The sequence below is a fragment of the Pan paniscus genome, chromosome 10 (genome assembly GCF_029289425.2).
Source record: "Pan paniscus chromosome 10, NHGRI_mPanPan1-v2.0_pri, whole genome shotgun sequence".
Lineage (NCBI taxonomy): Eukaryota > Metazoa > Chordata > Mammalia > Primates > Hominidae > Pan > Pan paniscus.
In genome coordinates this window covers 70084527-70099646 of record NC_073259.2, presented here as the reverse complement: position 1 = coordinate 70099646, position 15120 = coordinate 70084527, and the positions used below count along the sequence as shown (strand labels likewise).

Genomic DNA, 15120 nt, shown 5'->3' with positions numbered 1-15120 from the left:
AAGCAGAGACACATCAAATGCAGGTAACTCACTGTATTTCATTAACAGAGTTTTAAATAATATCTCATCTTATTGCTACCTCTATATTTTTTTAATTTTTAAAAAGAGCAAAATATTAAGAACTTTACGGTGTGAAAATGCATGCTTTAATTATGTATTTATTTTAGGATTGCCTGTTATTTTTCAGTTTTACTCTTATGAATGAGGTAGACTTCTGGGAGGGGTTTCATGCAGCCTCGTGTATTATTAGCTTTAGTCATAGCTGTTTTCCCCAGAGCTTCTCAGTTCCATCACCTGTTGATGGTTGTGGTCTCCAAAGTCCATCTGCATGCTAGCGACTGAAATTATTCCTCAATATGTTGTGGAGTTTCAAGATAGAAGATAAGTTCTTTTGTACTATTTCATCTCGATTCTAAACCATGTCATAAACTTAGTTCTTTTTTAGTGTCATATTTATAAATAAGACTCAGCTCATTTGCAGAGGCATCTTACTTCCTCATTTTCTGCATCTCGTCGGTAATTTGCCTAAAGTATTATCCATACTTTGATTATGGTTATCTCTCCGTTTTTCAGTTTGTTCCGTTATTACGTCTCCTAACACTCGTTATCATTCAAGGGCCCACATTTACCTTTGCTTTTTCATTTTCCTGTACTTGTATGGGCTGTCTTCTGATCCACTTCTTTAACCACTTCTCTCAAATCCAAACATATCCATCCAAGATGGGCATAAATATTGTATCTTTTAGATAGTCATTCTCATGTTGAAATACATATTATTTTATTATAAAGTATTTTCCTTTTATTTATTCTTTATGTTAGAATTTGAGCATTATACTAATTCTACCTATTAGTATATAAATAATATTACCTATAAATTTCATTTTAGAATATTAAAGGGAGTGTCACAAAATATATGTTTTAAAATTGGGGGCAGGTGAAGAACTTGAAATGGTTGAGAATCACCGCTAGTGGTTTAGATGTTTAGTAAATCTCTTGTTCATAGGCAATTCTGTAGATCTTATCTCCTCCACATATAAAAAGATCCTTTAAGGAAAAATCCATAGATTACATTTCCTTAATTACTCTACCATGTTCCACATTTAAGTGATACTTTTAAAAAGATGAATGAATTCTTAACTATGGGTCTCCTGATTCCAATAGAAATGGCATCTACAGAAGAAATAAACATTGTTCTCCTCAGGGACTGAGTAGTTCTGGCCTCAACCTTCCTCAAAGTGAGGCATCCTACTCCATCTTGACTCCAGTGCCATTTGAGGCACATGGTCTTCAGTCTAACTAGTCTTGACATTTCACAATTGATTTGTTAAAAGTAAGATCGTAATGTACCTTTTGTAAATGTGTGTGTGTGTGTGTGTGTGTGTGCGCGCGCGCGCACTTGACAGAGAAGGAGAGAGAGAAAATCAGAGCTACCACAGAGAAGACAGGCTTAGGAAACAGTTTCCTTTCAAATTGGTCACAGCAATGAATAGGCACAAGTTGGTTCACAAAAATTATTCTATTTTATGATTCTATCATAAATGATGCCTATAACAATAAAACAACAAGCCCAGTGAATCTTCTCTTTTTGATCTAAATATTTATTAAGTGCCAAAAAACATTTACATACCTCTATTTCCCAGAGTGCTTTAGAACTAGTAGCAGAAGTAGCTGATTGGCGCAAGGTCGTACGAAGGAAAATGTGCTGTTTTTTCTCATATTCATCACAAGTCAAAAACTTCTCTTGTTCCGCATGAAATAATCTAACAACGTCCCCCTAGCAAAAAGGTCAAGAGACATCTGAACAAACAGATGTGAGAAGCAGGTGTCTCTTTCTGGTTTTGCTACTCTGGGCCCTTCTGCTAGCTATTTGACTTTTAAAGCTTATTTAAATTTATTTAATGCTTATTTAAACATTTAAAAATGTGGGGGGGAAATTCAGTAAAACACTTAGAGTAAGTATTAACATGTGTAGTCACATTGTAAATTATGAACACCAGTGAATACATAGGTTTTGCATCTAGAATTTCAGTAAGACTACCATCATTTCTCCCAGCAAATGTCCTATGTAGCACATACTTACTCCTTTTAATACATCCTCTCGATAGGAACTATATTTCATGAATAAAGTGATTTTCCAGCTGGTGTTGCAATTAACAGCATTCACCTATTAATGAAGAAATGTTCAAAGTTATAAGACTACAGATTCCATTCTCTACCAGAAATTATTAGTTCAACTAGTAAAAGGAAATTAAAGACAATTTTGGATAATGAAGTATATAGCTCAATAGAAGTATCTTTGAGAGACCATCCAAAAATAGCAATAACTAATCACAGCTATATGTACCTTAGGGATATTAATTAGAATAACTGGGATTATGCTCATGAAAACAATGAAAGAAACTAGATTTTTTTTTCTCCCTCTGTCTCATGAGAAAAATGAACACATTCATTCCTTTTCCACTTGAACTTACCTCTTTACACCCTGGGTTATCAAGAAGCTCTATGTTGCTGGCATGTAGTGGCTGCCCTGCATTCACAGGCATCAAAACAACTTTATCTCCTACAACAATCTAGGAAGCAGAAATAAATCACAATTGAGACACTGCATGGATCTTTGGTGCTATATTTGAAGCTAGAAATAACTGCACAGGAGTCCCCATTATTGATCTGACATCTGGTCCTTTTATCCTTCACACAAATTTTCATACAATCCTTTTTCTCTTTGAGGTAAAATATCTTCTAATAAATGATCATATAACCATGTCTCATAGTGCCTATCAGTCTGGATTCATAAAGCTAGTGTGGATCTTTTTCATATTCACCTCCCATTTCAGTTAGAGCTTCCTTAAAGTCAATAAATAGGCCATTATCCCTCCCCACGAGGTCTTATGCCATAAGCACAACAGAAAGAGTAAATGCATCTGTCACCACAAAAAAGTAATCTATCCAAATATTAGAACCACTGCAAAAGCAAGCAGAAAATGTTATACACTTGTATTATCTTTTATAAGAGATGAGTAAATTTGATCTTCCCATAGTCTCAGAAGTGTATTAAAAATTCTAATGTCAGCTCAATTCAGGAAATGCAGGATTAGGTATGACCTTGTAGAAATATGTTTTGTGTTTGAGCCTTGGGCATCCGATTCACTCATATCTTAAATATATTAAACTAATATTGCTCCTTAAACCTGATGTTCATTTTTAAATAAAAACTAAAATTGATTATTGGAAAAGTACTCTAAAGAAGTAACTCTAATTGATTTTTTAATGTATGTTATTGTAGCAATATCCACCTTCTCTTTAAGTATTTTTATTCATAACTCAAATTGTGGGGAATCAAAGTTATCCTTTCTTCATGATAACAATGAACAGTTTAATTTCCATTATTAAAGTTACTTACATTGCTGAATTTATTTAGAAGACATATTATTATAGTAAATAAAATCTCACTTAAAGAATTGATCACTGTCTCAAAAATGAAAACCAAAACCCTCCCTTTGTATATTTTATACCAAGTAAATATTAGAATAAATTAGCTTGATAGATAAATGATAAAACAAATCAGGATTCAGTCGATATAAATAAACAGAACTTCTCCATGTAGTGTATCTTAATCTAAGCCCAAACTTTAAAAAACATAATTTCATATTTTCAATATCAGATATCCTCATATGGATGATACGGAGGAGTCCATGCTCACATATGGTACTGTTGTCACAAACTATATCTGGTGATTGAAGTATAATAGAGAAGCCTCAAGCTCACCAACCAAACAAAGAAAGGTTGTGCTTTGGTTTGTGGAAACAACTCCTGCTGTTTACAGGACTGGTCTCTACTCATCACGTCCATAAGAAGTCAGATGCTGTAACTCACAAAGATTCATCATAGAAGCTCTCTATATACAGTTAAGGAAAGATCATTAAGGAGCAGTATTAAGTGAAAAGATGAATAGGCAGAGCAAGGCATGTAGTATGCTATCATTCGTGTACAAATGTGAGGGAGGGAATAGGAGGATCTGCATAAAGAAATCTCTCCAGTGCATACCTGAGGAAGAAGAAGAGTAGAAATTGGACAGATGGAATAAAAAGAGTAGAAGAGAGATTTTTCACAATATATCTTTACATTGTTTTCTATCTTTGAACCATGAATTGGTATCCCTTTTAAAAATTAAATTATGAGCAAAAACAAATGAAAGTCAACATGACATAAGCATATTCCCAATCCCCATTCTCCCTAGGAAAACACGTGCTGTTGCACATGACAGCAAGGCAGCTCCAAGTCACAGAGCCATGTAGAGGCCTGAGTCATCATCCATACTCTAAAGTACCGGGAGCTTGATGCCACATTTTGCCAGTGCTGCATCTGTTCTTCCAATTACATTTTTTTCTTTATTTCTTCTAAAAAACAAAAACAAAAACAAAAAAACAAAACAGAATACATGTGCAGAACGTGCAGGTTTGTTACATAGGTATACATGTGCCCTGATGGCTTACTGCACCTATTGACCCGTCCTCTAAGTTCCCTCCCCTCACCCCCCACCCCCTGACAGGCTCTGGTGTGTGTTGTTCCCCTCTCTGTGTCCATGTGTTCTCAACTTCCAATTTCTTAAAGAACAATTGGATTTTGTTTACTATTTGATTCTCATCTGTGCCATATAAATCCTAGCCAATAAGTTACTAAATATAATGACATATTTTAACTATGTCCTTCCAATTCAAGAATACTTTTGGTTGCACCTACATTTGCTGCTCTAAGTCTTGCTATTTTACTATAGTTGTCTGTAAGCTTTGGGTCAATCCGTATATTTACTTCAAAACACCACCCATAAAACTGTATATATATATGGTTTTAAATATATATATAGACTTAAATATATAATATATACAAATATGTGCATATATATAGTATATATATGTGTGTGTGTATATATATATAGTTTTTTCTGTTTTTTGAGATGGGGTCTCGCTCTGTCACCCAGGCTGGAGTACAGTGGCACAATCTCAACTCACTGCAACCTCTGCTTCCCAGGTTCAAGCGATTCTCTTGCCTCAGCCTCCCAAGTAGCTGGGATCACACACGTGCACCATCACACCCAGCTAATTTTTGTATTTTTAGTAGATACGGGGTTTCACTATGTTGGTCAGGCTGGTTTCGAACTCCTAACCTCAGGTGATTCACCTGCCTCAGCCTCCCAAAGGATTACATAGGCGTGAACCACTGTGCCCAGCCTAACATTGTATATATTAAGAGACCAATCATATAGCCAAAATGTTCCTTGGTATCTGTGAAACAGCTTCCAGTGGTTCATAAAAAATGGTATTCATAAGTAGAATCTAACATTAATTCAGTAATTTTCAGGTCCTCATTCTTATTCTTGACAATGATTACCTTGCCTAACCAAGCTGAATAAAACTTGCAAGTGAAATGGATAAACTACCAATCATGTGAAATAAAAAGAATATTAAGAAGTTCCAGGGAGAAAACAAAAAGGTCTAAGAAATAGTCCCTATTTATTCTCACAGAATTCATACCTAATTAGATAACTTAGCAAATATGAAATATGGTAATATTTTCAAAATAGTGAAGCTCAGGACGTGATTCACAGATGGGGTCAGGTGCTTTCTGAGAAGCTATGTATTTAATATAGAACTTGAGGGTGAAGTCATTTTCTGCCACATCCTAGGATCAGCCATCACATTCACTCTAGTACACAAACATGTTTTTTATAAATTGCAATTCCAAAAGCACTTCTGTTGATTCTATGTAAGAGCCATGTAAGATTCAAGCTGAGATTTCGCTGAAAATAAAGAGGGATATAACATCACTAGCAGCTGCCCTTCTTTTGAAGTGGCACCTGGTATGGTGAAAAGAACATCACAATAGGAATCTAAACGCCAGGGTTCTAGCTCCACCGCGGCTAGAAATTCAACACTTTTTTTTTATTACACTTTAAGTTTTAGGGTACATGTGCACAACGTGCAGGTTTGTTACATATGTATACATGTGTCATGTTGGTGTGCTGCACCCATTAACTCGTCATTTAGCATTAGGTATATCTCCTAATGCTATCCCTCCCCCCTCTCCCCACCCCACAACAGTCCCTGGTGGGCACACACTTTTTCTAAAATGCAAAGTCTACTTGCTATTTGAAGAGTTTCTTTTTTCAAGAGTTAAAATTTTCTCTTCATTTAAAGAATATCTGACCTTTATTCCCTTTTAAAATCTACCATAAAAGTAAAGAACCCAAGTTTTCTTAGATCAAAATTGAAAATGAAAAATTAACTATTCGACCATGGGAAGATACATAAAGATAAAAAAATAAAGAAAGAAAAATGAAATATTTATGTTCTCTGCTCATAGCTGTCCCTAGTGACTTTGCAGTTCAACTGCAACTAAGGGCTTTGTATACAGTTGAAAGTACAGGGATCCATGAGTCTATTTCTTCCCCAAAACCATCCATCCCACAATTCTATAAGCTATATCATAAAGTTGCCCTTAAGTAATAGGAACTATTACCTTTTGAAGATAGGGTTTCCTTTCTCCCACACTATCGTCAGCCTATTTATTGCATTTCATTTGGGTCACAGAACATCTTGTTGGATGTTAAAACCTCATCTTAAAATATCATCTTAAAACCTCATCTATTGTTAAACAGTAAAATATCATTTTAAAAGTCCTCTAAACATTGCAATTTCCTTTTTCTAATTTAATGTGTTTCTAAAGAAAATCAGAAATAGTTGAACCACTGGTTATGAAGTGACCGTATTTCCAATTGCCTTCCACACAGTCGGTTTATATTTTAGAAATATGCTACCTATTTTAGGGAAAAAAACGAGTATTACAATACAATTATTTATGTGACCAATATAGGGTTGTGGGTGTGCTTATGCTTTCAGCAACCTTAATTACACACAAAAGCTACACAGTGGCAAACAAAAACAGTGAGCTGTTTCAGCAAAAAGCAGTGTGGAAGGTTGTTTCAGCCATGCTTTCTGAAGCACATCCAGATAAGGAGAACTCCTGTATTGCACTTAACAATTACATTGTCCATTTTCACCAAGATTGAGTGTTTGGGTGGTAGGTTTTGTTTTGTTTTGGTTTTCCAGTACAACTAATTATTTGAAATAGTTCATTACATTCAACTCTCTGTTGACTGTGTAAAAGCAGCAAGGAAAAGAATAGATAAAATGAATAAATACGCAGATAGGATGAATTAATATAACCCACGGCTAATTTAAAAACTCCAATTCATTCCATTATTTCATCACATTCCTTCCGAGCTTGAGCTCAGATTTTGTTTGTTTTCATATTTAATTTTCATGGACCTCCTGTAGACAGGGATACTATTCAGTGGAGGGCTGGGGATGGGAACAAGCATTGCAAGAAAGGGCCTCAAAGGCACAGGTTGTTCATAAACTACACAATCAGTCCCTCAACAATTGAGAGTTGATTGTAATGAACTATTTAATGAAACTAAAATGTGTATCATGCTCACAGCACACATCACCTGATGTCAAAAGAAAAAAAAGTAGGGTTTTTTTTTTAAGAAATCCAACCAACACAAGACTTAAAGTGCATCACATTCCTGCATGCCATGCTTCTACCAAACCTTACCAAAGGAAGATATCACCAGAAAATTTATTAACCAAATTAAATCCAGAAGCTTGCATCCTGTGGAATTGAATTTGTATTTCAAAATTCACTGGAAAAATTAGATTTACAATAAAGACATTCCTAAGACAAGAAATATCCAAAACACATTTAAAATGTAATCAAAGTTTCAACTGAAAAAACTCTCTCGGAATAATTCTACTTTTATATTGCTTCAAATTCATGTTAATTTTTTTAAATCTTAACTATTGATCCCCTGATGCAATACTTGCAGGTATTTATGAAACTTATTCAGCGCTCAGTGTCTAGCAGCATTTCCTGAGCATCGTCCATGTGCTAAGGACTATCACGCAGTATTTTATTTATTACATGCAAAAATATCACACTCTAGATCCTATTGACTATTTCTCATAATTTATTCTCTATTTTATAAAGTAGCAGAAAATATTTTAGCAACTACTAAGATTTACATGCAATACACACATATTCCACAACATTAAAAAAATTTTTTTTTAGAAACAAGGTCTTGCTATGTTGCCCAGGCTGGTCTTGAACCCGTGGGCTCAAGTGATTCTCCTGCCTCAGTGCCCCAACTAGTCCACAACATATTGTAAACATAGTTGTCATCAATGAGCAGATGCCAACCTTCAGCTCCTCTACTCCATCTCTATTAAGACTTATAGACTGTCAGCAGCTGGCATAGAGCCAGTAAATGGAATCCTGTCATGATTCACAGTGTCACTCCATTAATTCAAAGGGCACACACTATTTCCTAAACACAGCTCTTCTTCCTTATGACCAAGCTTCCTCCTAATTAGGCAAAAAAGTAAATTCTCCTTCTCTTTTAAAAGTCTCAGCCAATATTAAGGTTGCTTAAGTTCTTTCATACAAATTCTAGCTGGAAGATTTTAAATTAATCTGAACTTTGTCTTATGACTTCTGAGCACAATTTGTACTATAAATAAACATGTTTAACCTAGTAGATACTAACATAAAAATCAGGTATTGAGTAAAAACTATATTTTCTTTTTTGTACTTTCTGGATTATCTTACTTATTAGGAATCATTTTCTTTATGAACCCACTATTTCCCTCTTAATTGTGTATTACATACATTGTCACCCTCGCTTCTCAGTTTCCAGAACGGATGAATATAAAACCAAGACCCTTCATTTCCTGCAGCATCCAAGGACACACGCATGGCATTCTTCTCCAGTAAAGCAGGTAATCTCTTGTTGACAGTAAGATATTTGTTGCTTTTTATATGCAGTAGCTATAGGGAAAAGACATAGATTACCACCTTTATTTGTTCTCCTCTGTTAATTACATTCATATGTTTTATACATATATCATATATTCATCTAACATGGCTTGAGATGAAAATTAAACAAAGGAGTATTTTCAGCCTCCACACTCACCATCTTTCCTACTTGACTTTCTTTGGGTTCTTCCTCCCCTTCACCCCAATTCTGCTTCATAATGAAGTCGGCATAATAGGGAAAAAAGAAACAGGGGACCCCTCCGAGTGATTTTCATCTACTGATAAATAATGGCTAAAACTAGGTTTTCCAAAGGAGACCTTGAGTTTCCCCAAAACCACATCCTTTCTCAATGCCTGCATAGCCACAAAAACAGAATATACTAAAGAAAGGCCAAAAAACTCAAATAATGCACCAACCCACTTACTATTATTAACCAGCCATGCCCACAGTCAGCCCTGATTCTTCCTCTGTAAGGAGGCAGCTGCTCATCCTAAATAGGCTTCTACACCTTCTGCCAGGGGATGCTGACCCTACCCCCTCCCAGATGAGTGTAAAAGCATCACTTCTCAGATTTTTTTGGATTTTGTGAACAAAATCTTACAAAAACATGATTCTACTGAGTAGCAAAACCAAAACAAAATAACCTTTCCATCTATTATTACAATCATTTCAAAAAACAATGGTCATTTTAGTACTCACAATATAAGTAAGAAATTATCTCAAAATAAAGTACTGTTCTTTAATTGAAAAAAAAATCAGCATTTTAAAATGCTCATTATCATACTCTTGGGTCCTTATGTTACCACAAAGCAATGGAAACCCTCATGGGCTGGACTTTGGGATCCACCATGTTCAAGAACATGGCTCAGCCCCTCACTGACCAAGCTAACACCTGTGCTTCGGGTACTTGACAAGAAACATAAGTTCCACTTGCTGACATTTAACCGAAACTTGGTTAAGAGAAACTCTATTTATGAAGGATTGCCCCAGGGACATCCAGCCCACTCAGGTTGCAGGTTTCACATTATCCATCATTCGATTAAGTCATACATTCAGGGAGCTGCCGACCCAGCTTCTCTCATCTTATCCCAACAGTGCACTGCTTTGACTGCCCTGTGTTCTGGCATTTTGCCATTGGCCAATAACAAAATATCAGGGATATTATTTTAAAAAACAGCTCTATGAAATGCCTCATTGTAGCATTTACTGTAAGGAAGCTGTCAAGGCTATTGTTTACTATATTACACAGTGTCCTCTTTATGAGCACACATAGGAGAAACACTTTCCTGGTCCTATTCCTGGGAACAGTTGTGCTTCTAGACCTCTGATTTGGCTCTGTGCTGCGGATCTCCTAGCCAATGATGTAACAGACTATGCTTCCCTATGGCTAAGAGGGCAAGAAAAAGCCTTCAAGTCAAAATTTACCAGACTTTACAACATGGTTTTTATAAACATGCCTTACCCCTGATTTCAATTTATTCATCCAACCATGATTTTCCCTGTGACCAATTGCTTTATTTATTTGTATTTTATCTCACTATGTAGCTCTGTATTTTGGAAAGTGCCTTACATTCTTTTTTGAAAAAGGTGGGGCATATATTAACAAATAACCAAGTAAGAAGCTAAAAAGATCTAAGTGAAACACAGGAAAGGAATGCAGCTGAGATAAAACAGTGTGTGCATACTAATAGAAATAGAAGACCTTCTAATAACAATTCAAGGATGACTTCCAACTGAAAGTGAAAACTTTTCTCTCTTCACAAAATGAAAAGCTAAGCTCCGTATGTTAAACACAGTCCCATTAATCTAAAGGACTATTTCAGAACAGGCCTTTAGAAATTGTTTCCTGACCCTCTTCTTTTTTATATAATAACTTGTGTATGCATCCAGATAAGATCACTTCTTTATGTGTAAAATCAGATTTATTCTTAAACATACAGAATAGTGCAGCACATATCAACTGAATACATCACAATACGTCACAACATCGATAATTCCCATCAAAAAACAAACTTCCTGTATCTCAAAATTTTAATGCAGTTTGGCTTTCCTGCCAACTTACTGACAAACTCCACATAAAATACTCACCTCGTTTAAGAGAAAATACTTACTTGTATAACAATACTTACTTGTATAACAATACTTACTTGTATAACATTACTGTATTTTACAATTTCTCCCAACAGTTTCTTATTCTCTGATTCATTTTGTTTTTGTTCCAGTTCTGCAGCGTGCTATAAGATGATTATCAAATATTCAGTGTAGAAATATAGTAAACAGAGTGTAATAACTGACAAAGAAATTTTTTTTAGGAACAAGACTATAGCCAGGAATAAAATAGGCTAGTAGTAGAGTCAGGACTGTAATCTTGGTTTAGGTGTTTTGTTTTGCTTTATGTTTCCATCATATCATATTGTCTTTCAGATTTTCATGTCATATTCATCCAAGTATTTGGAAACTTGGGGAGTGGATGACTCCCCAAAGGGAGCAGTAATTAAATAAATGATTATAATATAGTGTGATGATTTGTCAATGTATGCTGAAATGCCCTCCAACATGTCTTGGGCCACTTTTATGTTGGACATTTCAGAAAAGTACTAGGCTCTTTGTTCTTTTAAAATTACTTTAAGAAGGTATATTGCTAGAAAAACCAACCAGGATAATAGTAGAATTTCCAAAGTCTCAAAAATTAAAGTTCTTAATTCTGAAAGTACCAGGAATTTTAATGAGGCAAAATTAAGTTCTACCGAATTTACACTCAGACAAACCATAAACAATGGTCTTTCAATTATTTTTCTCCATAGTTTCTTTCAGGAAAAATATCAAGGATTATGTCAAGTAAAATATAACTGGATTTAATATTCTTACAGAGATTCTGAATTGGTTTTCATTTTGATGGGAAGCTTTGAATTAGTCTGGCACACCCTAAAAAACAGCAGCAGTAATGTGCTACCTACATGCCAGGAAATAGATGGTCACACCCTATTACTTGAAATGCCCTTCTACTTTCAATGTGTTGCTATATGTATTCTAAATCTCTGTGTTTTGGGTGAAAGGACAAAGCTAGAAAGCTCTAAATACATCTTTTATTATTGCTGTACTTGGTTAGCCTAAGCCAGACAATTGGAATCCTGGTCCTTACCTGTAGTTTCTTCAGCAAGGCTGCCTCGGTGTGGTTCCCTTGTTTGGCTTGCTTTGCTTTCCAATATTGCTTCTGGGCAGAATATCTGTTCATAGGGCACACCTTGAAAAGGCAGTCTGTGACAAACCAACATACAAAAACACTGTAACTAAGGCTACTAGCATTTCTTAGATTTCCCTTATAGCTCAGTTTTTGAATCTTGGAATCCCTGATTATACAGAACAGTTAAAAGTCATATAGTCCGTCCTCCAGCCAACTCTCCATTCACTCTATAACATCCTTTTCAAATAATTATCTAGACTCAGTTAAAATATCCCCTTCTTCATTAATTTAAGTTTTTTAAAGACTACGATAGCCAGTGTATAAAGAAATCAAACCCATGTAATTGTGGTATTATAAGGCATGGATTAATTATAATGGGGCACCTGGTCTTAGAAAGCAAATAGAATGAGATTAGTGACTTTCACTGCCTTATCTGACTTTGCACAATTAATACACATTGGTGCTGTGTATATTTGACAGCCAAAGTGATCCAGGAAGTAGATCCCAGCTGACCATTAGAGTCATCCACTCCCCAAGTTTCCAAATACCTGGGTGAATACGATGTGAAAATCTGAAAGACAATATGATATGATGGAAACATAAAGCAAAACAAAACACCTAAACCAAGATTACAGTCCTGACTCTATTGCTAAACATCAAGATAGAAAATCATAGAAGAATATTATAGTTGTGATATCTGTAAGTCAAGAAGCAAAATATACGTTTTATTTTCAATGAGGAGAATGGAAGAACTCAACAGTTTCGCCACATGCTAATGATTTTGTATGCTTGTGGAATAGATTACAATCTAGAATAAAGGTAAATTCTCAATATTCTATCATAAAAGAGTAGTAATACAGAAAATTCAAACCTTATTTTCATTTTTCTCATAAAAAACTGTGAGTTCAACATAACAAATTTACTTTATTTTGACTGATGTGTTGATATTTAGAGTCATTCTCATTCGACAAATAACTATCACAAAAATAAAATTCAGTCAACTCAAATATCCACTTTAGCCACATTATTGACTACATTATATAATATGCTTGTTCCACTATTTTCCTTAAAATTAATTGTATTTAAAAAGATGATACCTTTTCAAATATCACTTTTTCATGGTTCTAATGGCATAAATGATCAAGAAATATGGCTGTAAAATTTGTAAGGAATGTAGGAAAAACAAGACAATGATGATTTTTTTCTATACGAACACATATTCCCCATGTGATTGCCCCACCCCCCATATACAGACAAGGTAATAGTAAACTAATCTTAATTTCTAGTTTAAAGGGAACTGATATGGATAAGTAAATATCTCATAGGTAGTAGAAAACAGATACCTTCAAACTGCTAAAAGTAGGCTTACAGGCCACCACAATTACAGTATGATACAGGAATCAACACCTAGCACGTGTGTGACCAAAGACGGACAGCCTGGAAAATGTTTTCCTTGGCAGTGTATCATACTAGCCCTAAAAGTTATTTCCTGTATCTTAGCAACTACAAAGAGAATTTTACAAATTTCTTGAAGCACAAATCCACAAGTTGTTTACAAATATTTCCATAAGAGTGCTCCCAATTTAATACAGCAGACTCTTTTGACTATCCTGTATTAGGCAAGTGGCAAAACTCTACACTGTCTGCACTCAGCAAAAGCACAAATCCATGATCAAGGGGAACTGAACTCCATAATCTGGAGTTTATGCTTCTGACTTTCTTCATGTATAAAAAGGAAAGAGAAAAAATTGTGTTTCTCTTCATTATTACAGATTCCTAATTAAGGTCAATTGGAAATGATCCTTTAACAGAAAAAATATTTTTGTAAATCCCAGACCACCTCAATAGCACTCCTAATTAGCGATATCTTTGGGGAGTCAGCAAACTGGCTATCAGGCCAAATGCTCCTGAGTGGTGGCTGAGGTCACTGTGAAGTGAAGCCAAACTTTCAGCCAAACTGTGTTTACTGTAATCCCCCTACAGGGGGTCATGCCCTGCACGAACAGGGGTTAAGCCTCAGACCCTGTCCTCAGAAAGCTCACGGTCTACTTGAAGCTTCACAAGGGAGCTCTGGAGGAGATGCTAAGAGCCACAACGATGCATGTGGCCAATTTCACAGGCAACGGAGGTCAGAAAAGACTTCCCAACGGAGAAGAAAGGAGAAAACACAGCCAAATTTTAAAGAACCAATACTCATTCAGCACAGGGGCAAGAGGGCTCCCATGCTAAGGGGAGGGGCGTTCCAAACAGAGCCAGTGGCTGGTATGAAGGCAGCGAAGAATGCTAAGGGACCCCTAACCATTCAGGAAAACCACCACTGAAGCGGCAAAATAAAAATGGAATGGTAGGCTGAGGTCAACATCTACAGTGTTATGTTCTAGGCTAAGGAGGATGGACTATACCCCATGGAAAACGCTGAACTCTTACAGACTTTTAAGCTCTTAGGGCATGTGAAAGATGGCATGAGCAAGGGGCAGGAAGGCTATCCCCGAAACCCACTGCTGTTGTGAAAAGACAGTAGGGATGGAACTGGGGCCCTACGGTAGTTTTGGGTAGCCGTAGATGTAAAATAAAGCAGCCGAACCAGAGGCTTAATAATCGACTAGATGTGGGGGCGGGAAAAGGTCAAGGAGGGGTAAGTGAAAATAGCCAAATGAACAAGCTTCCACCCACTCTATCTGAAGTACAAAGTCTTGGGTTTCAAAAGCCCTTTCCATTTCAGGGCCTTAGTTTTACAGTCCCTCTCAGCAGCCTCCCACAGGGGACATCTCATTTTATATTACAGTAAATAATTGATCTGTTTCTGCATGGGAACTAATCTTGCAGGACTCTTCTGGATAATAGGAGAGAAGGTGGGGCAGACACAGACTTCTGTTAAAAAGCTTTCATTGGTGGCAGTAGGGTGTGTGCGTGCTTAATTCTCTCTCTGCCTCCTTTAGAACACATTTTTAAAAATCTACTGTTCTTGGGCTGGTCACACATTTTGTCGGATTCTAAATTTACTGCATAATAAAAGTGCTAATACCTGCCACACCTAATTCACAGGGTTGCTGAGATGAGCAAA

At 35.9% G+C, this 15120-nt stretch overlaps 1 protein-coding gene across 2 annotated transcripts in view; it reads right to left on the bottom strand.

Moving 5' to 3' along the window:
- ITPR2 (inositol 1,4,5-trisphosphate receptor type 2) overlaps window positions 1–15120 on the bottom strand; it is a 506436-nt gene that overhangs the window by 387980 nt on the left and 103336 nt on the right. For both annotated transcript variants that reach the window (XR_004665727.3, XM_003828909.5), the window contains exons 3-8: window positions 12015–12130; window positions 11020–11106; window positions 8725–8883; window positions 2472–2570; window positions 2081–2164; window positions 1628–1774 (exon numbers count right to left, since the gene is read on the bottom strand). Coding sequence is in view for 1 of the 2 variants with exons in the window: in XM_003828909.5 (XP_003828957.3) it covers window positions 1628–1774; window positions 2081–2164; window positions 2472–2570; window positions 8725–8883; window positions 11020–11106; window positions 12015–12130 (692 nt within the window). In the remaining variant the exon portion in view is untranslated. The remainder of the gene's footprint in view (window positions 1–1627; window positions 1775–2080; window positions 2165–2471; window positions 2571–8724; window positions 8884–11019; window positions 11107–12014; window positions 12131–15120) is intronic.